Genomic DNA, 26972 nt, shown 5'->3' with positions numbered 1-26972 from the left:
AGGCAATGATTTTAACAATCATTTCAGCTTCAAATTCACCTGCTGCAGCTAAAAACAGATAGAAAGCATTTTAATTCCCAGATCTCAATGTACTAGAGCTGCACAGCATGGAAAAAGGCCTTTCGGCTCTCTATCCACCCACCCAGAACCTATTTGCAGTAATCCCATTTTATTCTCTCCACACTTCCCTAGATTCTATCACTCCCTATACATTTGGGGCAATTTACAGCAGTCAATTAACCTACCAATCTGCATGTCTTTGGGATGTGGGAGGAATCCAGAGCACCTGGAGGAAGATGTGAAATTTGTTGTTTTGCAGCAGCAGTACAGTGCAAGGACATAGAAATCTATAAATTACAAAAATAAATAAATATTCCAAAAAAAAATAATGAGGTAGTGTCCATGGATCATCCAGAAATCTGATGGCTGAGGGGAAGAAGCTGTTCCTGAATAATTGAGCTTGGGTCTTCAGGCTCCTGTACCTCCTCCCTGATGGTAGTAATGAGAAGAGGGAATGTCCCAGATGGCGAGGGTCCTTAATGATGGATACTGCCACCTTGAGGCACTACCTCTTGAAGAAGTCCTTGATGGTGGGGAGGGTTGTGCCCACGATGGAGCCGGCTGAGTCTATAACCCTCTGCAGCCTCTTGCGATCCTGTGCATTGGATGCTCCATACTAGGCTGTGATTCAACCAGTCAGAATCCTCTCCAATGAACATCATAGAAATTTGAGAGAGTCTTTGGTGACATACCAAATCTCCTATAGATCCTCTGAGATGTTGACACTCAAGAACTTAGAACATACATAAAACATTACAGTACAGGCCCTTCGACCCACAATGTTGTGCCAACATTTTATCCTACTCTAACCATTTCCTCCAACATAGCCCTCCATTTTTCTTTCTTTCATGCTCCCACCTAAGAGTCTCTTAAAAGTCCCTAATGTATCTGCCTCCATAACCACTGCTGGCAGTGCATTCCACGCACCCACCACTCTCTGTTTAAAAAAAAACTTACCTTTGGCATCTCCCCCCACCCCCCAATAACTTCCTCCAATCACCTTAAAATTACGTCCCCTCGTGTTAGACATTTTTGCCTTGGGAAAAATTCTCTGATGGTCCACTCAATCTATGCCACTTATCATCCTCCGCCTCTCCAAAGAGAAAAGCCCTAGCTCACTCAACCTATCCTCATAAGACATGCTCTCCAATCCAGGCAACATCCTGGTAAACCTCCTCTGCACCCTCTCTAAAGCATCCACATCCTTCCAACAATGAGGCGACCAGAACTGAACACAATACTCCAAGTGTGGTCTAACGAGAGTTTTATAAAGTTGCAACATTACCTCACGGCTCTTGAACTCAACACCCTGACTAATGAAGGCCAACATGCCATACACCTTCTTAAAAACCCTATCAACCTGCGTGGCAACCTTGAGGAACGTATAGATGTGGACCCCAAGATCCCTCTGCTCCTCCACACTGCTAAGAGTCCTGCCATTAACAATTCCGGCCACTGTCTATAAGGAGTTTGTACGTTCTCCCCGTGTCTACGTGGGTTTTCTCCGGGTGCTCTGGTTTCCTCCCACATTCCAAAGACGTACGGGTTGGGAAATTTTGGGCATGCTACATTGGCGCCAGAAGCGTGGCTACACTTGCGGGCTGCCCGTAGAATACTACGCAAAAAGATGCATTTTACTGTGCATTTCGATGTACATGTGACTCAAAGATATCTTATATACCGCCTTCAAATTCAATCTTCTAAAGTGCATCACTTCACACTTTTCTGGGTTGAAATTCATCTGCCACTTCTCAGCCCAGCTTTGCATCCTATCAATGTCCTGCTGTAACCTACAGCAAGCTTCTACATTATCCACACCACCACCAACCTTTGTATCATCAGCAAACTTACTAACCCACCCTTCCACACCCTCATCCAAGTCATTTATAGAAGTCACAAAGAGCAGGGGTCCCAGAACAGATCCCTGCAGAGCACCACTGGTCACTGACCTCCAGGCAGAATACACTCCATCTACAACCACCCTCTGTCTTCTATGGGTGAGCAAATCTGAATCCACACAGCCAAGTTTCCCTGGATCCCATGCCTCCTGACTTTCTGAATGAGCCTTCCATGAGAAACCTTATCAAAATGCCTTACTAAAATCCATGTACATCACATCCACTGCTCTACCTTCAATATGCTTTGTCACATCCTCAAAGAATTCAATCATGCTCGTGAGGCACAACCTACCTCTCACAAAGCCACGCCGACTGTCTCTAATCAGCCTATGCTTCTCCAAATGCCCATAAATACTGTCTAAGAATCTTCTCCAATAACTTGCCCACCACTGAAGACTCACCGGCCTGTAATTCCCTACTCCCTTTCCTGAGCAAAGAAACAACATTTGCCACCCTCCAATCATCTGGCACTACTCCTGTGGTCGGTGAGGATGCAAAGACCTATGCCAAAGGCACGGCAATCTCTTCCCTCGCTTCCCATAATAACCTTGGATATATCCCATCCGGCCCCCATTACTTAACTATCCTAATGTTTTTCAAAAGTTCCAGCACATCCTCTTTCCTCACATTGACATGCCCTAGTGTATCAGCCTGTTGTACGCCATCCTCACAAACGTCAAGGTCTCCCTCACTGGTGAATACTGAAGCAAAGTATTAAGGACCTCCCCTACCTCTTCCAACTCCAGATACATTTCCTCTTTTACACCTGATCGGTCCTACCCTCACTCTAGTCATCCTCCTATTCTTCACATACATGTAGAACGCCTTGGGGTTTTCCTTAATCCTACTTGCCAAAGTCTTCTCATGTTCCCTTCTAGCTCTCCTAAGTCCATTCTTAAGCTCCTTCCTGGCTACCTTGTAACTTGAAGCTGCTCACTCTTTCCACTGCCGACCCCTCAATGAGGACTGGTGTTTATTCTCCCAACTTTGCCTTCTTGAAGTCCACAATCAGTTCCTTGGTCTTGCTGACGTTGAATGCAAATTGTTGTGACACTCAACCAGTCGATCTCACTGCTGTAAGCATCCTCATCGCCTTCTGAGATTCTACCAACAACAGTAGTGTCATTGGCAAATTTATAAATGGTGTTTGAGCTGTGCTTAGTCACACAGTCATAAGTGTAGAGAGAGAGTACAGCAGTGGGCTAAGCATGCATCCTTGCAGTCTGCCTGTGTTGGTCTGCGAGGAGGAGATGTTGTTGCCGATCTGCACTGACTGTGGTCTCCCTACAAGGATGTTGAGGATCAAGTTGCAAAGAGAGGCCCAAGTTCTGAAGCTTGGTTATTAGTACTGAGGGAATGATGGTGTTGAACGCCGAGCTGTAATCGATAATTGGTAGCCTGACATGTCTTGCAGTTGTCCAGGTGCTCCAAAGCAGAGTGGAGAACCAGTGAGATTGTGTCTGCTGTAGACCTGTTGTGGCGGTAGGCGAGTTGCAGCGTGGTCACAAGAAGAATGGACAAACACCATGCAGAGAGCACCAAAGGCCAGGAGTAAACCTGGATCACTAGAGCTATAAGGCAACAGCTCTATGAGCTGCACCGTTGATTCTCTCAGCATCATGTGGTAATATATTTCAAAGCAAGAACTGAATCTAAATTTTCATATATTGCCTTTAATATTCTTTGCAGAATATTGCCATTGGAAATATAATTACATCTGCATTGTAGGAAACACAGCAGTAAATTTGCTCATTGCAAGTTCCTATATATTGTAACGTGACAATGGCAAGATCTGCTTAAATAATATTAATGGAGGGATAATATTGGTCAAGACACTGGGAGAATTCTCTTGCTCTTCTTTGAAATCATGCCATGAAATAATCAAATTAGTCACCACCCTGCTGAATAAGTTTTTCTTGATACTCCTTTCTCACATTTGACTCTCATTCTACACTTCCTCATCCTGCTGCTTCTTCCTTTCAGCACTTGTACTAACATTTGTACTTTTTTTCCAACAGCTAATTATTTGTGGCTAATATTTCAGTTGTCAAGATAGTGCGCACTAATTATGAGCTGCAAAAACGGAAAAAGGCAGCTCAAAGAGTTATAGGTTAATGACATTTCATAAGAACCCACCAGTTTGAAACATTTTACCTACATCAAGATTGTTATTGTTGATACGCCCATCCACTTGCAACTCATCTTTATTTTATTACTTATAAATGGATACAGCAATGCTGCTCCCCTTACATAAACATATTACTGAAAGAAAAAGTTCTGAGCACAACTTAGAATTTAATTCTTTTTGCACCAGTTATTTCCTACCTGCCTCAATCTGAGCAGATTATTAAAAATCTCCTAGAATGTTATTGCTCCACTTCCACGGCACCCACAATGAAGATGTTTGTATATTTATTCCATATGGGCAAAAATATATTCCTGGTTGCCTGATTCGATGTCTTCTGGTCACTTATCTTGCAGTTTCTGCAGCATTCACTGCTCAGGAAGTATGCGCAGGAACATAGGAAGCTGCACAGAGCACTGGACTCAGCCCAAAACATCACTGGCACATCTCTCCCCACCATCAGTAGCATCTACAGGAGGTGCTGCCTCAAGAAGGCAACATCCATCATAAAGATCCCCACCATCTGGGCCATGCCATCTTTTTGCGGCTACTATGGGGCTGGAGGTACAGAAGCTTGAAGTCCCACACCATCAGGTTCAAGAACAGCTACTTCCCTTCAACCATTTAGTTCTTGAACCAACCAGCACAACCCTAACCACTACAGTTCAGAAATACTGTGACCACTTTGATCACTCTGCACTAAAATGGACTTGGTTCTTTTTTGTTCTAATCGTGTTCTTTCTTGTAAAAATTGTGTATAATTTACGCTTATGTTTTTCTTGTGAATGTTGCTTATATGATGCTATGTGCCTGTGATGCTGCTGCAAGTTTTTCCATTGCACCTGTACATACATGTACTTGCGCAAATGATAATAAACACTTTGATCAGCAGGCCTGCTACTGATCAAGTTCACATGACTGAGCCAATGGTGCCCTCTGTGTCACTCAATCATGGACATGTAGGAAAAATCACATGACCTACCCTCATACTTGCTGATAATTTCAGAGACAAGAGATTCTGCAGATGCTGGAATCTGGGGCAACACACACAAAATGCTGGAGGGTCTCAACCCAAAACGTCGACTGTTTATTTCTCTCCATAGATGCTGCCTGACCTGCTGAGTTCCTCCAGCACTTTTGCGTGTGTTGCTGATAATTTCACATCTGATCAACACAAAAACCTTTGGAGATGTCTCTCAGCCATAATTTGTTTTTGGGGGGGGGGGTGCAGGAGGGTGGGGTGGAGGGGGAGGCAGAGGGATTAGCGTCCTGTTCTGTTCATTATAAAGAGGTTTGGCCCTATTTCCACTTCCCACCCAGAGGTCAGAAGCCATCTCAAGTTTCCATGTCAATCATCTGACAGAGAGAGTGGAAGTCAGAAAAAATTTAGAAATATTAGGCACAAGTTCTATAATTATTGTATTATTGGTGCACAACATTTACAAAATCCACTTACAACTATCCAGTGGCCTAGACAGTGTCAGAGATCTCAGAAATGGGTAGAGTCCCACTCAGTTAAAGGCCTCCCACCATTCAGCAGTTGCACCAGAAAATCTCTGAAGAACCGGGTTGCTGAATGACAGGGCTTCCCACAGACACAAAAACTGGAAGGTTCCAGTCTCAACAGCATGATCAGGGACTGGCCTTGCCAGCAAACAAGTGGTTGAAAGATGGCCAGCTCAGTAATCAACAAGTTACTTCACTGATCCAGCCACCTTCCAACCAGTAACTTAAAGTATCGGCAGTTACTCCAGTAATTGCCACATGGTAGATTGGTTGAATCCACACTTTATTTTTAAGTATGACTACAATGATTCTATCTAAACATTTCTTGCATACAGGAATACATCAGCATCTCATGTCTCCCCCTTTCTAGCATTCCTTTCTGACAGATTCTCTTCAGCCAAGCTTGCACCCAATTGCTTCAGTTTCTATGAGTTTATTTTGCACTCTACGACCAATGCAATATGTGCAGATTAAGTAACTGATGATGTTGATCCTCATGTAATGCTGACTTAACTTTTAAAAATGCCAAACTGAGCAGTAATCACCCAGCTAACAGAGAAACCAGCATTTAGCAGCATGAAGAACAATTCTACCCATACGACTAAATGCCACCTATTGTAAATGAAGGCATCTTCAATGAATTGCAGATTTATTTGAGATTGAGAAGATATCACATTGGGAGAATTGAGCAGTAAAATATTTTATACAAGATAAGGCACTGCATCATTCAGTGGAGTGCAAGACACTCCTTAATATAGAAGAAATAGGGGCATTGGAAGCAGTTTGCTGGGCTGCTGCAAACTGATCAGACATAGCATAACAGGAATGAGGAAGAAGAGTTATTGTTCTGAAAGACAGATGGATGGGGGGTGGGGGGTAAAGGGTTCAGGCCAGGATCCTTCACATGATCCAAATATCTCCAAGAACTTTCAGGACACAGACATACTTCCCTTTACAAAACAAAAGGTGCAGTCTTGGCTTCAATAAGCATTTGTCAGCTTCATCTGATTCTAGCCAGTCATCACAGTCAAAACATGTGCAGAAGTTTTTAAGCACATTATTAAATGCACATTTTTAACATTATTTGTTGAAGTTAATTAGGATCATTTATAAGCTTCATTTGAAGCAATGGGACATATCGTACCTACTTCTTGCTGGCTGTTCCAGATTTCAGTGACGTACAACCAAGCCTATGCCATTGCTAAATTCTAGTATCAAAGCATAGATGCACCGAGCAGATACATCTTGCAACCACATTTATTTGAATAAGGGTGCAACAGTGCAAAGATTACTTTTTTAAAAAAAAATTATTTACTTTTTCTTATTTTACAATGTTTTAAGTTCTGGGTGCTTTATTAAATTGTAATCTAACTTTTTTTTTGGAAAAACACGAGAGGCCAACTGAACCGTTTGTAAAAGGTGTCCAATTATCTGAGAACTTAAAACAAAAATAAACTAAGGGAAGTATCTTTTCTTCCATCTGGGCACGTTGCGACCTTCCAGACTCTATATCAAATTCAATAATTTCAGAAAACTCACTTTCCTTGGTTCTATCAGGACTAGCCAGTTCAGCTGTAGGTCATCCTCAGTTTTTCTCTCTCCACTGACAGTGCTTGATTTGATGACACTTTCCTACACCATTGATCTGCATTTCACAGTTTTTATAGGCCCTTTTGTTTGTTTTCTCTAACTTCCTTAATTAATCAACCAGCCAGCTTCATAAAGAGCTCATCATCACAGCAAATCTGGCCTCACCTTACCAGACATCTTTCCTTTGCCTAATCCATCCCTCCCTGCAAGTTAAAACTAACATTTTCTCTCCTTCCCAATTCTGATGAAGGGTCTTTGATACGAAACACTAGCTCAGTTTCTCTTTCCATAGATGCTGCCTGACCTGATGAAAGTTTGTAGCATTTTATTGTTTTGCTTCAGATTTGGCACTGGGTGAGAACAGGGTTGGATTTGTAATAATCCTGAATTTACAGATTTACACATATGAATAATTGCTTATTTTAGACAGGGGACATAATCAGCATTCTTGGAGTTACTTCCACCAGTACATAACCAGCTTTAGTGAAGGGAAATAAATGAAGTTTTAAATTTTTCAAAAGTAAACTTTCAAGTGCAAAACAATAAATCTCGCAACTGAGGGAAATTTATTTGGAAACAAATAATGTCCTTAATGCCCTTATTTGTTATACTGAGCATCATATCCAAGAAGACAATAGGTAGAACTAGGAAATACTCCTTTTTAGTGGCTGCATTGGCTTCTCTTCCCACACCTCGATCACCAAAGGGACTTCCAAGGATCTATCATTAACCACTTCTTATTTTCCAATTACAGAAACAATACTCAAGTCAATCTCACCTCCAGATTTTGAACCCTCCACCATCTCCAAATTGTCAGACTGCTTGACCAACATCCAATATTTGATTAAAAGAAATTTCCGTCATTAGAATGGGTAAGTTATTTTCTTTAGTTCTCCCATCGAAGTTTGTTCCCTGGCCACTGATTCCATCCTTATCCCAGGCACTGTCTTAATACAAGGCAGATTCTTTTTTGCAACCTTGTGTCATATTTGAGCTTCAGGCCACATAGTTGTGCCTCAGTTAAGACTGCTTTTTTCCCCTTTCAGTGAAAGCACTCTATTCTGCCCTGCTTCAGCTTATCTGCTATCAAGATCCTCATCCATGTTTCTTTTTTTTAAATAAAAGATAGTCTTATCACTTCAACTCCCTACACTCTTAGCTGGGCCCCATCATTCTATTTCTGTAAACATGCCATCCAAAACCATGCTGCCCTCATTTCCAGCCAATTCCTGCTCACTCATTACTCCTATTCTTGCGAGCTGCCAATTAAGCAATTCTTCAATTTCAAATCCCTCCCTAGCCTTACACCCCATCTATCATTCAGCTCACCTCCAGTCTTGCAACCTCCCTAAATATCTGTGCTCCTCCAAGTCTGGCCACCTGATCATCGCTGAATTTAACTGTTCCACCACTGAAAGCCGTGCCTTCAGCTGTTAGGACTCTAAACTCTAGAATTCCCTCTCTAAAATTCTCTACCTTTCCTCCTTCAGGAAGCTGATTAAAATTCAACTCTTTCACCAAGTATTTGATCACCAACCCTATTATCCCAAGGCAGGATCAAATCTGTTTGTCCATGCTCCTATGAAGCAACAAGTGATGTTTTGCTAGAGTAAAAGTCCCTATAATACAAGCTGTTGTTTAAAATATGACTTGTCTTTTCACATCTTCATTCTTGTTTTGCTTCTTGGGAATACTTCGCTAGAAGTTTCCAAATGCTTCTCTAATTTGTATTTTCAGAAAGATTTGTTTTCGTATTCACAACATATTCTTATAGATTGCATCAAGTACCAAAATTTTTTCTCAGATTTTTTTTTTACCTCATCTCTTATATCCTCTTGTTGTTGAGCTGCAAAGATCTCCATGGCGTTCATCAGCCGCATCATTAAATCATCTACTGTTGTGTTACCTAGCAACAAAGGAACACAATTGAGCTTTAAGTTATTAAGATTACTGAATGTTTAATAGAGGGAAGCAATTCCAGCTTTCATTAGAAAAGCATTAAGAAGTGGCACTGTTAAAAAGGGTATGAATTCAAGATTAGATTGAATGGATTCCTTTTGAGTGCTAGCATAGCTATTTTTATATCATATACTTTAACTCATTTGCTTCTTACAGATAGGAAAAGATCAGGTTGGAGGCATTAGGTGAGAGTATAATAAAAATCTTGAAAAGATGAATTTAGCAAGAAGCATTTTAACATGCGATTTAATGATATAGATACTGGACTAAATAAAAAGGCACCTTATTCAAATTTTATCATGTCATCCATATTATAGACGCAAGTTTAAAAACTGACAAATTTTACATAAATTATATCCAAAAATATCAACCTTGTACTTGAAATTACCTTGAATCACATTCAAAACTTCATTCGAAGATCTTTTTCCCATTATAATAAGTAGTAGTGGAAATTGATCAGTTTTATATGTTCGAATTGTCTGTGCCACAACACTGCCAAAATGTCTTGTGCACATACTCAAAAATCTGTAGAAAGAAGGTAAAAGCAGTTAGGCCAAGTAATGCATTCAAAGTTTATTTGTGATCTAATGAGGCACACGGCTAAAAATTCACTTTGCAATGAATTACAGTTACAGTACTTTCAATATTATTATTTTATCTGAAATTGGCTTTGAAAATATTCTCATCTACAAACTTGTTTTCTTGTACAAAGTTACATAAAATTTATAACATGCTACAATTGGAATTCCTTTTCTAGCCATCACTTTAAAGATGTCACAATTGGTAACTTCACTGTTGTGCTGTGGACCAGCAAAATGCAATAGTGAGAACAACATTGCTTTTTGTAAAATGACTGATAGTGAAATTTTCAAAATTATCATATAGAACATGGAACAGTACAGCACAAGAACAGGTCCTTTGACCCACGATGTCTGTGCCCACCATGATGCCAATTTAAACTAATCCCATCTGCCATTGTCTGTATCCCTCCATCCCCTGCTTGTTCATGTGCCTGTCTAAATGCCTCTTAAATGTTGCTGTTGTGTCTGCTTCCAACATTTCTTTTGGCAGTGTGTTCCAAGCACGTAGCACTCTGTGGGGGAAAAAGACTTCACAAATCTCCTTTAAACTTTCCCCCTCTCACCTTAAATCTATGTCCTCCACCCTAGGAAAAAGACTCTGATCATCTACCCTATTTATGCCTCTCATAATTTTATATTCTATCAGGTCACCTCTCAGCCTCTGATGCCCCAGAGAAAATAATCCAAGTTTGTCCAACCTCAATACTCAACACCCCGACCAATGAAGACAAGCATGTATTATACTTTCTTAGCAAACCTACCTACTTGTGTTGCCACTTTCAGGGAGGAATGGACTTGGACCCCAAGATCCCTCCGTACATCAATGCTCCTTAAAGGTCCTGCCATTTACTGTATACCTTCCTCTTACATTTGACCTCCCAAAGTGCAACACATCACACTTGTCCGGATTAAACTCCATCTGCCATTTCTTCATATACTTTGGAGTTGTTCAGTTAAATATTCATATAAAGTTATTGAGAGACAAAAAAAACTATATATGGGAATGATGATCCTCAAGTGAAAAAATTTTGACAATGTGATCATTTCCATCTGAATTCAAGTAAAATGCAGGGAGTGGTCTTTTTCCACTTTGTTTTACTAAGTTGTGAATACAAACAAAATGTGTAAAAATCAATTTTTATTGTTAAAAACAAAACGCTAAAATGAAAACAACATCACATCTACTTTAATTTCATGTAAAAATTCCTCTATGTAATGGTTCTGAAGATAAATACTAAATAAATCACAATGGGTGAATCCCTACATTTCTGGAAGCATTATCAATTCTTAAATGTTTTACCATTTAAGAGCTAAACAAAATGAAGGATTAAGTACTTGCCACCACAGGCTGGACACAAAAGATAACCTGAGCGTAGGAAGGAAAATCAGATGCAGAAGATTGCCTTCATGAAGCTTACTTAATTTCCTGATGCCCATACATACATGAAATTTTAACACACTGTATTTGCAAAACCAAGTAATAATTCATTTCAATCATCCCACCATTCTGTTTAACCATCAATTTACCTTAGTGATTACAAAACAATCGAAGATTATATTCAAAACTAAAATTTTATCACACTGTAATGGTAATTGTAATGACACTGGATGAGAGAAATAATCCAAATTAGAATATCACTAAACTCATTAAAAGGCATAAGTACAGCTTTGAAAACTACATCTTGAGCAGGAGCTCTTTCTTACTTCAGTTTGATCATTAAAATAAAATTAAATAACCCGTATCTATGCTACTATACAAAAGCAATTTTTCAAAATAGACAACTGTATCACGTTGATATAACTTTGCGGTTTGTTCTGATAGCAAAGATAGACTCCTAAAGGCAACTTTTTGGAAGGAATACTTTGCAGTACTGCTTGTGTCACAGGCTTTAAAAATACTAAAAAATCTGATGTTGGAAATAACCAATTTTTGTTTGGCTCTCACTCTAGCCCCAAGTCCCACATATTCACTATGAAAGTACGTGAAAGTACTGAAATTACAACTATAAAGCTATCTGTTGCTATGAACAGATTTCGCATCTAAAATATCTGAATGCATAAAAAGGCCACAAAGGAACAAGTGCAAACTGAAGGTTCTTTCTCTTCCTGCCCCCAAGAATTCCAATTTAAAACTTCTCTGCTAGAGATATCTGGAATATGATCAGAGCAGTGAAGAATAAAACAAATGGTAGCTCATTGCACCTTTTCTTTTTGGTTCAAATATGGGAGTGTTTTCTTGGGACTAAGCTTTAGCCATCATAACTTCCGGCCAAGTGAATATGCAGCATTAAAAGAAAAGTTATAATAAGTTGAACAATTTGCATAAAATCAAAAGGCTCAATTTTACAACGAATCCTAAATTATCTGCAAGACAATTTCTGGCAAAGGGTTTTCACCATGATGGGAATTTTGGATGGACAGTAAGACAGACGACAGACAGCCATCATGGGACTTGGCTTTCATTTCCTGTTCAATTTGCTTATTATATAATGTAGAACCTCAATGCCCAGGCAAAATTACAAATAATAACATTATGGCTGTGCAAGAATGGGAGAACATGGAAAAAGATGGACCAAACAGTCCTTGATTTGGCCATCTGCTCAGACTTGCTCACCATATGCTCCATACATCTATACTAACCTGGTAGCGAAGCATGGTTCCAATCAATTTTGGGTCTCCTGATCCCATAGATGGGTCGTGAGGCTTAGCAATGTCTGAACAGCAACTCCTCTTTTACTTAGGCAGTTCCTCAGGATTAAGGATGGCTTGCTCTGATTTTGTGGACTCTGAGATGGTTAATGAGACCAACATGGAAGCAGCACACTCTTCCAGAGATGGGGCAGGAGACAGCTGATAGGACAGTTAAAGGGGATGTATTCCTTCCAACATTTATGAAGGGCTTTTGTACGCTTCTGGTGCATTGCCTCAAGGTTCTCAATATCATTCCCAATGCTCCTTCTCCACTTCAAGTGATTGTGGGCCAGAGGCTCCCAAGAGCTAGTGGGGATGTCACATTTCTTTCAAGCAGCTAGGAACAAATCCTTGTATCTTTTTATTTACCTGCTAATTTCCTTCCACGATAAACTTCAGCCTCCCCCTACTTCTGCCTTAAAAGTATTTAATGATTGTACTTCCATCATGCTTTGGCAAAGAGAGATTCAAAGACTCATAGCCCTCAGAAAAAGGTTTGCATTATATCTTCCTTAAGTGGATGATCCCTTATTTTTAAACGGTGACCCCTAGTTGTAGACTCTCCCAGAAGAGGAAGCATGCTATATCCACCCTGCCAAGACCTTTTATGATCTTGTGGGTTTCAATCAAATTGTCTCTCATCCTTCTAAATTCTAGCAGATACAAGCCTAGCCTGTCCAACTTTTTCTCATAAGAGGGCCCACCCTTCCCTTCCAACACATTTACACCCTTACTTAATTATGGACATCAATATTAAACTCAGTATTCCAGATGTCCAATGCAACTGAAGCATAACCTCTGTATGTAAGTATTCAATTCCCCTCACAATAAAGGATAACATTGTTAATTTTCCTAAATTTATTGCTGTACCTCCATACTAGCCTACCAGCCTTTTTGCGAATTATGCACTCAGACACCTACTCTCTTCTGCATCTCAAGAGCCAACTTATTTCTTTTACCCAACAAAATGGACAATTTCACATTTTCCCCCACATTACACTCCATTTGCCAGATCTTTGACCAATCACTTCGCACTTCTAGGTTACCTTTACAACCTCCTTACTTCCTCATCACAATGTACTTTTCTATCGATCATCGTGTCTTCAGCAAATTTAGCAATTTTACTGTTGATGTCTTCCTCCAAGTCATTTACACAAATTATAAAAGCTACTGACCTGGCACCAATTCCTGTGGCACACTACTCTTTATTTCTTTGGCAATCAGAATAGAACTCTTGAGCAATTGTTTTCCTGTAGCTAGTCAAACTTCTATCCATGCCAATAGATCACATCCAATACCAGGTGGCTTTATTTTCTGCACATTATCAAATGCCTTCCAGAAATCTTAGTACATTCACTGGGTCCACTTTATCAACAGCACATGATACTTCTTCAAAGAATTCCAATAAATTGGTCAAATAAGATTTTCCATTCACAAAACCAAGTTGACTTTGCCAGATCACCATGAATTTTTCTAAGTGCTCTGATACAATGTTTTTAGTAATTGCATCCAACCTTTTCCTATGGCAAATATTAAGCTAACTGGCCTATAGTTTCATGTGATTGGCCTCTAACCTTAGTTGAATTTCCAATTTAATGAAACTTTCCCCCAAATCTCAGGAATTTTGGAAATTTAAACCAATTCATCACCTTTCTTACAAGCCATATCTTTGAAGACCCTAGGATGAAGTCCATCAGGACCTAGAGACTTGTCAGCCCACAACAATTTGTTCAGTACCACTTTCCTGATGATTATAATTTTCCCAAGTTTCTCCCTCTTCTCCAATTCTTGATTTGCAGCTATTACTGGATTGTTACTGGATGGCTTCACCACTCGTTGTTAATCTTTTTAAAAATATCTACACAACTCAATGTTATAATTATACATTTTGTTCATAATTCGTTATGATGTAGGAGGCCACTCAAACCATCAAGTCTATGCTGGCCCTCAGAATAACCCCATACTCCCACACATACCTATAAACAAGCCCAATCACTCCTGATTCTAATACCACCCATCAACATTAGGAATCATTTACAGTAGTCAAATAACTTATCAACTAGCTTTGGGATATGGCAGGAAACTAGAGCACCTGGGGCGATCCATATGATCACAGGAAGAACTTGCAAACTCTTGCAAACTCCACACAGACAGCACCAGAAGCCAGAATCAAACTGCAGTAACATATAACAGTAACTATTTCAAGATAGCTTTGTCATGTAAATTTTCTTTCCAGATTAATCAAGGTCAATTTCTTCCTGCAATCCATGCCCATCTCTATTAATCTGGGCTAGATGAACTGTCTGAGACAGGGAAACTCTATATGGCCCCTGCCTCAGGACATTGAGGACCTTTGACAAAAGGCAAGGCTGGAGGTGTAGCCTCACCTCCTATTAAAATTGTTAAGATGTTATTAGTTTTTAGATGTCTCTGATAAAAAGAGATGCTTAAAAGTTTAAAAATGTATTTAACAATATTAAATAATTTAAAACACACACATCTCTCTCTCTCTATATCTATATCTATATCTATATCTATATCTATATCTATATCTATCTATATCTATCTATATCTATCTATATCTATCTATATCTATCTATATCTATCTATATCTATATATCTATATATCTATATATCTATATATATATATATATCTATATATATCTATCTATATATATATATATATATCTATATATATATATCTATATATCTATATATATATATATATATCTATATATATATATATATCTATCTATATATATATATATCTATCTATATATATATATATATCTATATATATATCTATCTATATATATATCTATCTATATCTATAGTAACTCAATTTAGATTTCTTTTCCTAACCCAGGCAAAAAATCCCCATTCTAATCTACTCAGTGTGGAATTGTTTGAATCGTTTTCTCTGCTTTTACTGGTGTTTGGTAAAAATCATATTTTTATTGATTCAAACTAAAGAAAGTTTTTAAAACAACGTTAGGTCTCTATAAAATGCAACTAAATCAAAATTGGTAATAATGAGCTGAATTACGCTAGCTGTTGCTGGCTTTCCTGAAGAGAACTGCCGGCACTGATTTGATCACAAAGTAGTACATCTGATCATTGATCCGCAGCAAATCCAGGTAGATTGGAGTGATGCATGCCATCATTTTTGTCATTCAAGCAACAGATGGGCCAGCAGACAGTCACTCAGCTTGACCTGGATTTACAGTGGGTCTGTGCAAGCCCAGGGTGTACTTATGTGGGAGCAACTGAATGCTTGCTGTTTTCTTCAGGAACACCAGCCACAGCCGGCATGATTCAGCCCGTAGTTATTGATTAAGGCTTAAATGTATGTTACGGAGAATGAAAGTTGACACTAATCTCAAGTGAACTTATTTTTAATAACCAGATACCTGATTTTGCCAAAAACTAATTAAAATATAAACATGCCCCCAAACTAGACTAAACATAAAACCAAATAATTCAAGCCATACTAATCATGTAAATGACTAAAGAAACATTGAATAGTTTCTGCAGTTTTGATTTGAAACATAAAAATGCATTTCTGTGATCTGAAAATAGAAAAAAAATCTTTTTTTTAAAATGGAAAATGTAATATGACACCTACCTGTGGTTTAAGGATGTTTTATTTTCCTTGTACTGATTGAGCTACATCTTGACTTACAAGCTACAATGTAATTCTAATCAAGAAAGGTAGCACACAACTGCCAAAGCCATTTTACGTCATGTCATATAGTTTTTGTTATAAGTAGGAATATGTTGTGGCATTACAGTATACCTCATATTATACATGGCCTTGATTAACTACCTGATATCAATAATGATTTATTAATACTTAGACAATGAGCAAACACATGAGACATGAAAAACGATGGAAGTATATTTGTCAATCCCCAACCTTCAACAACTACCTAAGTATGGTCCTGTGGTATTTTACTTTTTATCCAAACTTACATCGGCAGGAAATTTACACCACACCAAACAAGTGTCGTAATTATGAATAGTTTTCTGAAAGCAGTGAACAATAAATAAGTCCATCTGAAACCTCACACTAATAAAGTCATTAGATGCTGCCCTGTTGATGGTTCTCTAGGCCTTCTGAAGTTACAGGAATACACTAGCTTGTTTGTGAGGATACTGCTAAAGAATAAATACTGTTGGCAGAATGTAGATCTGGTGTTAAACCATGCTGCAAATTGATCCAGACATTCTGTTAAAGCTGAGCTGATATCAAAAGCAGTGGAGAAAAGGAGAAAATGAGAGTGTCCAACATAATCCAACAGTAATGGGAGCCCCAGAAAACCAGGAAGAAACAGTGGGAAACAGACAATGGCTCCAGATGTTTTGGAATCTTAATCTTTTGTAAAATAGTTTGTAAAGGACTCTACTGGGGGAGCCTTAAATAAAGCTGATACTTTAACTACCTCTTTCTAAACACAACATGCACAGACGGAACGTTTAGATGACTACTCTACTGGAAAACAGTTCAGATCATGTGCCCCTCTATCTCTCTCCACAGAACAACAATTAAACTCCATCTGTTTCTTAACTACCTACAGCAAAATCCCTATTCAGTATACTAAGCAGTGGAACAACATACAATTCTGGAAGCTGCGTCCCACACAGAGGCCCACACCTGTAGTGGATTTGCAAGTGGGTCAAACAGGACCAGCACGGTCAACTGCTCTCCAACCAGGCGTGCATCATTCAAAGCCTTGTTTGTGTCAAGGGTCAGCAGCTGTGAATATGGTTAATTACTTGATGATTAGGAATGACAGGTGAGGAAAACCTGCTGCTGCAAAGTGCTCAGGCAACTTAACACTCTATTTTGCATGGCAGATTCTAGAGATGGAGGGGTACAAATCCCAACATATACATATTATTATCCTATAGCAATATATATCCAATAATCAGAGCACCAAAATAGTGAACCGATAACAAAAACTGTTCAAAAATAACAATAGTTCTTTCTGGAGCTTCTTCATTAAATGTGTGTTAATGATATTTCAGGGAAATAATTAAGCGGCTTTTCACCTGTCACCAATAAATTCTCGTGAAAAACATAGAAAAGTACATCATACTTAAAAGCTTTCAAAACATAAAAATAAAGAATAAAGAATGCAACTGCTACTAGTTGTCATTTTATTGATCAGATCTCCACTTCCATTTACAATAGTAAATGTATTCTAAATAAGTTTCTTTTTAAAAAAAGTCTTGAACTAGCAAATGAAGTGTACAAAAAAAGTAATATCTGTTGATTAATTCAATTTGAAAATAATACGATGGTTGGACAGACACTCACGTGACCAAATTTTGGTATGTAGCAGAATTCAATAGTATCTACCAGAACAGATTAGTTACCAAATAAAAAATATATAATTACAGTTTTCATGTATAATATCCCACTAGCAAAATTTTCACACAAAATTTTCATAGTAATGGAATATTTCAGAATACAAATATTTTTGAGGAATTGCTAGAAAAGTTCATCTATTTAAAAAATTCATGCACTAAGTGCAACGTAATATTGCTTATCAATCACACTGGCTGGTCCAAGAAGTTTGGCATGGCCAGACTTGTAAAGCTCAACCAATATAAACAAGCAATACTATAAAAGCACCAAATCTGTTCCCTTTTTTGTGCCTCATTTCTGTCTGTTATGGTGCAAGGACAAAGTTAAACAGATTCCTTTGATGGATGTTAATGTGACACAGCTAATAACATTTAGCCTGTTAAATAGGGAAGTGTAACTCTTAAACAGCAATATTTTTAAGAAAGAGAGATGTTCAGAGCAATTCTAATGTTGCACTCTCTTGCTTAATGATTGAAGTTAACAGAGGACATGGGTTAGAAAGGCTTCACAGCCCCCTTTGTTCATGCAAAGGAAGGAGGCCTTATTTCAGTAAGTGCCTGTCTGAGGAAAGTTATAACCTGTAGCTTGTAAGGTTTGGGAATGTAAAGCAAAGAAAGGGAGTTAGAAATCAATTTTCTTGCACCTATAGTTTATCATACCAAGGATCGCCAGCAACATGTTCAATATTAGCCATGCACTGTAATCAAGAAATGCCCCATATATGTAATAAACAAAAGATATAAAGACTTGATGTTGGAACATGTTTAGAACTTAAGCCTGTATACTAAGCTGAAGACTGCAATAGGTTTGAATTCTCCAGTGAAAACGCGATAATGTCACACTTGATAAATCTTCAACATCCGACATTCAATACTGCTAAATTTATTTATGTTATGGACTTGCTATAACCTAGCATGTTACTGAAAACCCAATTGCTGTACTACACGAAGAGTCCAACATCAGAACCCACTGAGAAAATGACAACAAACATCTTTCAAGAAGTTATTCTTCATTTCCATGTTTGTTACTGCCATTGAAGGTTGTTCTAGATTTCTGACAGTCACAGAGGGAAGTGCCAACTGTTCCATGTGGAATTGCCAGGACCTCTCAGAGGAAAGACAAGCCATAAATTTTACTTTGAAGATAAAATTATTTCCCTTCAAGTTTTCTAATACTGGGTCATTCTGGTGGCTCCATCGATCAGGTCATTCTAAAGGTTGCTTCATTTCAAACAATAACTTTAGAATCGCAATGGTAGAAGAGATTATTCAACTAACTGGAAAACATGCATGTTAAGACTATAATTTTGTTTACCAGGGTCTCGCTGTTTTTGAGCGCACACTAGGAAGAATATTCGCTCACTCTTGACTCAACTTCCTTAACAAACCTTTAGAAAACATGTGCCATAGCAAATAACTTTTACTGAAGCAGCACACAAATTAGCTTTATCCATTTCATCACTGATAATACCTAGGTGGTGGTCAAATACGGATGGAATATTTTGTTCAAAGGAATCCCCATTTCTTTGAGGGGAAAATTGTTGATTAATTTAAAAAGTGTTTCTGTAAAATTTTAGGGAAAATAATTTACTGGCTACATTCAAATTAGAAAACTATACAAGAACTTGCATAAATATATTGTTATGTGTACAGTAATTCCTTCATGAATATTCCAAAGAAAATATGGATTTTAATTATTTATTCATCAAAATGCTTGGTTAATATTTCATCCTCTACATTAAGCTCAGGTGTATTTTACAATATGAATAAAGATGGAACATATTTTAAAAGTGAACTCAAAATTGCTTTTTTCTGTTTAGCTTCCAGCCTTTGCATATACTTTAATATGATTCACTTCTCAGCCATATTGATGACATTGTGGTTGTTGGATGCTAGAGATTTCCTAGAAATAGTTGCTTGATTGCAATAGATATCAGAAAAGAGGCATGTTCTTGTCATTGAAATCACTAGATCTTTGTGGGGAGCTTTTTTTTTGAAGCAGTGAACACTATAGCCTCATTGGTAATTGCTTATTCAAGATCAATAAGCTCTCAAGAAAAAAAAACATTAAGTTAGAAAATAAAATTACCTTGCTCTGTTAGCTTCCCGTGTCATGTCCCATGCCCAAGTGATAAAATTTTGACTGAGGTAGGAGACAATAGATTCAGCACACAGTAGTTGGGAACAGAATACGTTTGTAAGAACACTGTCATCATGATGGAGGTAGATGGCGAGTAGCTTTCTCTGATAAAAGAAAGTAGAAATTATTCATCTTAAAACTGCAAATACAAGTTACCCTCTATTGTAAATAGCAGATATATACAGTGGAAAAATGTGAGATCATTCACTTAGGTACACAAAACAGAAAAGCAGAATTTTTTTTTAAAAAGAGAGAAATTGGGTAGCGTTGATGTTCAAAGTTCTGAGGTTTGTTTGTGCACAAGTTCCTGGAAGCTAATTATACAGCATCCTGGAAAGACCACACCTTCAATGTGGTCCCCTTAAAAGGTAGTGCAGTGAAGATTCATTAAACTGATTCGAGGAACACAAGTTTGCCTTATGAGGAAAGATTAGGTAGACTAAGCCCATATTCTCTAGAAATCTTAGCAAAACTTCCAGAGCTTGACATGGATACATGGAGGATGCTTAGCCTGGCCGACAAGTCTAGATCTCATGGTCAGAATACAGGACATGCTGCTTAGGATTGAAATGGGGAAACATTCCTTCACTTACAGTGGCAAATCTTTGAAATTCTCTAGCCTGGAAGGCTGTGGAAGCTAAGTCATGGTGTTTGTTCAAAATATAGATTGATAGATTTCTGGATATTAAGGGATTTGGGGATAGTACATGAAAATGACATTGAGGTAGAAGATTAGCTAGGATCCTGATGAATGGCAGATCAGGCTCAAGATCCTGACAGTCCACTTCTGTCCTATCTGTTCTTATGTAACTGAATAATATTGGGAGAGAGAGCAGTTAGGGTAGCTGTGGGATTCAGCATGTTCTTTGTAGATGCTGGTCATTAGCCTATCAAGTGAGAAGAATCTGGAGAGGTCAAAATGGAAAGGAAGATATAGGAGATAGGACACAAAGCTAACAGCAGAGTAGAAATTGGCAGTAATGTGAAGAATTGTTGTAACTTTCCACATCACCTGCTACATTCAACAGATTATCTTCACAATTTCTGACACCTCCCACATGATACCACTACCAAAGGTATCCTGCTCTGCCCCTTTCAGCATTAAAAAGGAATAGTCCTGCTACTCTGCCATCTCCTCTTCCCAAGCAACTGCAATACCTGTTACCTCCACCCTCAACTCTGCCAGGGGCCTACTTTTTCCCCACAAGCAGTGATTAACTTGTACCTTCAGTTTAGCATTCTGTATCCACTCTTCAAGACGTGATCTCCGAACACAGAATGTGTGACTGCTTTGCGGAACACCTTTTGGTCTTCAAGTATGACCTCACGTTTCTAGTTACTGACTTTAATCCTCCGTTGCACTCCCACTCTGACACCACCGTCTTCTAACCACTACATTGTTCCAATTAAAAACAGCATAAACCTGAGGAAACAGCACCCCAGTTTCTGACTAGGTTGATTACAATCTCCTATATTCAAGAGAGAGTTCAACAACTTTAGAAAATTAGCATTTTCATTCCCAACTTCTAGCATTCACTCCACATTCCTCCCATAATTTCAGACACCTATTCTGCATTTTCACCTCCCCCAGATTGTCTTTTTGTTCTTTTACTTGTCCTATTATTACCTTCTTTCACTTTGTGACATTTAATCTTCCTGCCTTCCATTGCATAACAAACCTTCGCCTTTGTTCTTTCTTCCCCTGTCCACCATCTTTGAATTTTTCAACCAGCTTTAGCAAGAATTATCAATGATACATCAACTTTAGATTTTCTTTCCATAGATGCTGCCTGACACTGAGATATTCCAGCATTTTGCTTTTACTTCAGATTTCCAGCATCCACAGTAATTTGCTATTGTACTAATTTGTGTTGTGATATCCTCTGTAACATCATACAACAGATTGTTTATAGTTCCTGCATTAATAGGCATTATACAGAATATTCCGACTGTAACAGAAATTGTTATAAAGTTTCCAGATACCACATTACACAGGGAGAGAGTTTGTGTACATCAGTCACTTTTCAAATAATTAAACGGATAAAGTTTCACAAAAATTAATAGAAGTAATGGAACACGGACCAAAAGCAACCTTGGAGTAATACCAATCCCAGTACAATTTCATTCAAAATTAAAGTCTGTCCAGTTAATTCTGATGCTTTAAATTGCCCATAAATTCTGCATATTATTTCAGATATTCAGCAGAAAATTTCCACATGGCTGGCAACATCATAGATCTTTGCTTCCTTGGTTTTAAAAGGTAATGTTGGTCCCCAAACTGAGATATGGGAAATAGATATTTGTCTTACTTTATGCAGTGATTTGTTCAGTTTCTCTTGAAAATGGGATATTAATATTTAATTTTATGATGGAATATTGAGAAATGTGTAATTAGTTTGCTGAGAAATATTATGCTTGAACCTGGATTATACTTGGATCAAGATTTTTTTAAAATGCAGACTAATTCTGCTAATTAGCAAATCTTTATATCATAACCTGTTTAAATCAATCATTGATCAGTTAATGTCAACAAAAATAGTGATTCAATTTCAAAATAATGGTTTCTAATGCATGAAATTATATCAAGAACATTTATTGAATAAGGTTATATAACAGCAACTACAAACTATACTTATGGTGAATACAATTGTATTAATACTTTGCTGCAATATTTGATGAAAAAACATTTCATGAGCTTAGGACGTGCCAAAATACTTTGTAAAGGAACTATTTGAATTGCACTTCAGAAAATCAGAGCACAGAGGAACAGAAATCAGGCTTGTTGGCTCATCTAACTGATTCCATGCCTTTGCTTTTGCAGCCTTATAAACTTGACCTTCACAGGTCCAAAGCTAGTCATAATGTAGGGAAACACACAACAATCAATTTTCATACAGGAAAGTGACATAAACACCATTGAAAAAGTGACTAGCTAGATGAACTCTGTTGGTTGAGGGATAAATATTAGCTAAAATGTTAGAACTCCCTTGGTTTTCATCAGATGGTGCCAAAGAATGTTTTCTGGATAGACTGGGCTTCAAATCAATATCTCATCCAAAAGAAAACCTCCATCAATGTAGCACTACTACAGTGCTCTAATGCAGTGTTAGACAGAATCAGGTGCTCAACTTTTGAAGTACAGCTTGAACCTACAACCTTTTGACCCAGAGCAAGGAATACAACTAGATAGCCAGGACTAACATCTATTAAACATTTACCAGAGAGTAATATTTTATATAAAATGGGACATAAAATCACATTCATTTTTATTAGACAGTTATAAAAGCTGTCTGCAAATCTGATTTTTTTTTGCTGGCAATGATGCAAATAGCCACTTGAGAATAACTACATAAAAATGAAGGCATTCAAAAGCAACTTTTTGCTCATTGAATGTTAGTAGTTTTCAGTGTAAATACAACAAACCCTTTTGACCAAATAAAAACTTGGAAGTCTTTTTTCTGCTGAAACAATGTCTAATTAGGATATAAAAACCACATCGATAGCCTTGTGGTGTTTAATTAAAAAGAGGGAGAAGATCAGCCACAGTCTGCCCTGTAGCTCATCCATTCTACATTTCAAAGCCCAGTGTGCAATATCCAGGTTACTCCACTAGAATCCCTGCTATTGTATGAAGGTTGTTAGAGAAGGAGGGCAAGGCTATGTTTACTCAATGATTAGGCTTCAGAATAAGCTTCTAGCTCCTAGAGAGACAGCTACCCACTCATTCATTGGGCCAATTCAAAAGCCTTGAGAGATTAAACAGCCATGCTGAGCAGGCAACCAAATACAGGCACAGAAAAAGAAATAAAATTCTTTAAAAACTCTTAGATGACTTCATTATTTTCCGCATACGAAACTTTAAGACAGTGTTTAGTTAGTGAAAAACCCACATTGACCTCTTCTAAACCTTTAATCTGTTCTTTGTAGCACTGTTGCTTTGTGGCAAGCGGATGGTTTTCTTTCTCTCCTTTCTCTATAAGCTATTAGAAAAGGTCTTGTGAAACTGTCACACAACTTAAAGATATATTCTTATTTCAGCTTCCCACCCATCAAATACTTCACAGGAAAAAGAAACAGTGCTTACTTATGCTGCATTTAGGATGATCCTAGTGCATTTTTACTACCAGTAATGGAAAAACAAAAGATCTGGTACAAGATCTTCTTTCATTTGAATGGAGTAGTCTGGGTTTAATGTTAAATATCATATCATCATTTTACTTTATTGTCACCAGAAGACAATGTTATGTGCAAAAAAAAATCAGATACCATCACATGGTACGCTATTCTACTCCATACAAATCTTACAGTTACAGAAGAGTTTTTGTGCTAACTATGGAGAGTAGAATGTATGCACTACAAAACTATTGATGCAGTCAAATAATTTAGAACACGACAAATACAGCTTCACTTATTAAGTTATAACAGGGAGATTTACAAACAGCAAACACATTCTTTTTGTATGATCATTAATATATTTCAACAAAATTGGAATTTGGTTTTCTAAACACACTTACAATACTTTAGACTACTTCCAAAGAACAAGTTTTTGTTTTCCATTAATTCCAACTACTGCCAGGAGCCTCGATTTTCAGTCTCTAAGAGAATAACATCTTGAGTTTTTAAACATTTTGGGGGTGAGGGGGAGTGGGGAGATTGGATATAACAGTTTCATTTATTGCTGCAACAAATTCTGTTCTCATGTTCGGAGTGTCAAGTAGCTGGGATACAAGGGGAAAGACATTACTCCTATGTTTCAGGGAAATTAAATTGTGTTCAACTCTCTTCCTTTAAAACACATTACAGGACCCAGAAAGCAACCAAAACCAAGAAACCACTTTGCAACTGATTGTGATGGCCAGTTTATATGGTTCCAAGTGCCTCCAGGAGATGAGGTGGCCACCTCAATACCATAATTCTGACAGATAAGAGCTCCCCACTTGCTCTTACCACTAAAATGGCAGTGGTAAAGGCTCCAGAGTACACACAACAAACTGTCAGTTTAAAAAAAAGCAGCATGGACTCCATGGGATGAAAGCTCCTCTCTGTGCTGTAATGATTCTGTGAGAAACTATGTAAATAACAGGGTTTAAAAATTTTCTGTATTTTAAGGATAAATGAGCCCAGGCATTTTTTTGGGGTCAGTGTGAAAATAATCAGAGCAATGAAGTGATGGGATACATGTCAAGAGAAATAGTACAGGGAAATATTTTGATGCAGATGCACATGCAGATGTGTTCAAGTATTGGGGAAAGGAGATATTTAGCTGAAAGTGCTATCAATAAGAGCTTGTCATTTTTGTTTTGGTGCTGGCAGCAGTGATTCAACATCAATCTCTTCATCTCCTTTATCTTATTCTGCTCTTTCCTTCTCCATTCAAATTGCATGGTACATCAAAGCTTAACAACATGTAGCACATTGGGTACATATCTTGGGATACTCTGGTTATTCCTGATTGCGTGACACCTTGGTATGGCTAAGTAACTGAACCAGTATTTCAAGAAGTCAATAATAATTTAAAATGGAGAGAGGTTTTCAAAGGGATCTGGTCATCTTTGTACACAAGTTGCTGAAAGCAAACATGCAGTGCAGTTAGGAAGGCAAATGGTACTTTGGCCTTTACTGCAAACGGTTTCTAATATATAGGGATGCCTAACTGTAATTAGGTCTTCTTCCCAGACCCTCACTCAGGATTGAAGACGATTTCCTTCCATTCCAGTTTTGTGGGTTCTGAGAGAGCAGATGAGGCCAATGTGGGAACTACAGTTTGCAGCTGACAAGGTTGGCAGATGTGTAATTTGTAAAGTGGTATGTGCTAGGATTTCTGTATGCCCCTGAATCTTTTTCTCTGTACATCTCTTAATGTCCTCCTGTGACAGAACTCGGTATAGTGTCTATTATGTGAATCTAGTGTCAGCCATGTGAATGTCATGGCCAGCCCAACAGAGCCAGCTGAGAACAACTTTTCCTCAATCAGCCAAAGGCTGTGCTGGTGCTGAATTTCATCATCGATTTCTATCTTCACTGAGAAATGCTCCCAACATCCCAACATGCACATGGGAAAGCTGCATCATTTCCACAACACTTTTCTTAATCTTTCTGGTCGCAATGTTTCAACTCGCTTCTGACAACTTGCTATGGGAGGCCTGCTCCTTATTGTACATACATTTTGCTGCTGTTTACAGCATGTTAATAATGAACTGCATTGGTCTTCCAGGAGGCACTTTTTGTTTATTTTTCCATCAAATAATCATGATATAGCGCATCATGCACTTTAGTGAGCATCAATTCAAGATCATGCACCTTGGTACAATGGAAACCATTTCAATTGATGGAATTGTGTGAAAATTCAATTTGGGCAACATGGGTGTTGGAAATCCTGGCATCTGAAAACAAAACTACATAGCCATTTCATTTTGCTTCCAGTGGTGCAGTGCAAATTAACTCATGTTTATCTTGGTAGCTTCCAATACCACGAGTACACTTCAAGTTCTATCTAAATCTACTTACACTTGATTACTTCAGTTATCTTTTCTTAGATAAATCTCTGTTGAGATCCTTCTGTGGACAGCATAGTGGTAAAGCAGCTGGTGCTGCTGCATCACAGCCCCAGTGAGCCACACCTCCAATGCTCTGTGGAGTTTGCAGATTCTTCCTGCGACTGCACAGGTTTCCCGTAGTCACTCAGGTTTAGAGTCAGATTCATAAAGCATGGAAAATGGCCCTTTGGCCCAACATGTCCACGTCAACCAAGTTGCCTGGGTTAGTCCCATTTCCTCCCATATGCCAAAGATGAGCTGGTTGGTAACTTAATTGGTTACTATAAATTATCCCTTAGTGTAGAGGGTGGTAGGAAAGGGGGAGCTGATAGGCATGAGAGAAAGAATAAATTACAGAGAAATAAGTGGCAAAATGGAATTGCTCTGAGCCAGCACAGATTCAAGACACTGAATGGCATCTCTTTTGTTGTAACAAATATGGGAGAAATATATACCCACTTCTTTAAACATCTTTTCAAACTATATAATCATGAAACACTCCCTCAGTCCTGTTGT

At 38.1% G+C, this 26972-nt stretch overlaps 1 protein-coding gene across 1 annotated transcript in view; it reads right to left on the bottom strand.

The window, feature by feature from the left end:
• Nucleotides 1-26972, bottom strand: part of faf1 (Fas (TNFRSF6) associated factor 1) — a 227694-nt gene that overhangs the window by 54003 nt on the left and 146719 nt on the right. Inside the window, exons 13-15 of the mRNA XM_052013170.1 lie at nt 19870-20024; nt 9527-9663; nt 8997-9085 (exon numbers count right to left, since the gene is read on the bottom strand). Coding sequence (XP_051869130.1) covers nt 8997-9085; nt 9527-9663; nt 19870-20024 — 381 coding nt within the window. The remainder of the gene's footprint in view (nt 1-8996; nt 9086-9526; nt 9664-19869; nt 20025-26972) is intronic.

The sequence above is a fragment of the Pristis pectinata genome, chromosome 3 (assembly GCF_009764475.1).
Source record: "Pristis pectinata isolate sPriPec2 chromosome 3, sPriPec2.1.pri, whole genome shotgun sequence".
Taxonomy (NCBI): Eukaryota; Metazoa; Chordata; class Chondrichthyes; order Rhinopristiformes; family Pristidae; genus Pristis; species Pristis pectinata.
Note: the sequence above shows the minus strand (reverse complement) of the source record. Positions and strands in the feature narration are given on the sequence as shown.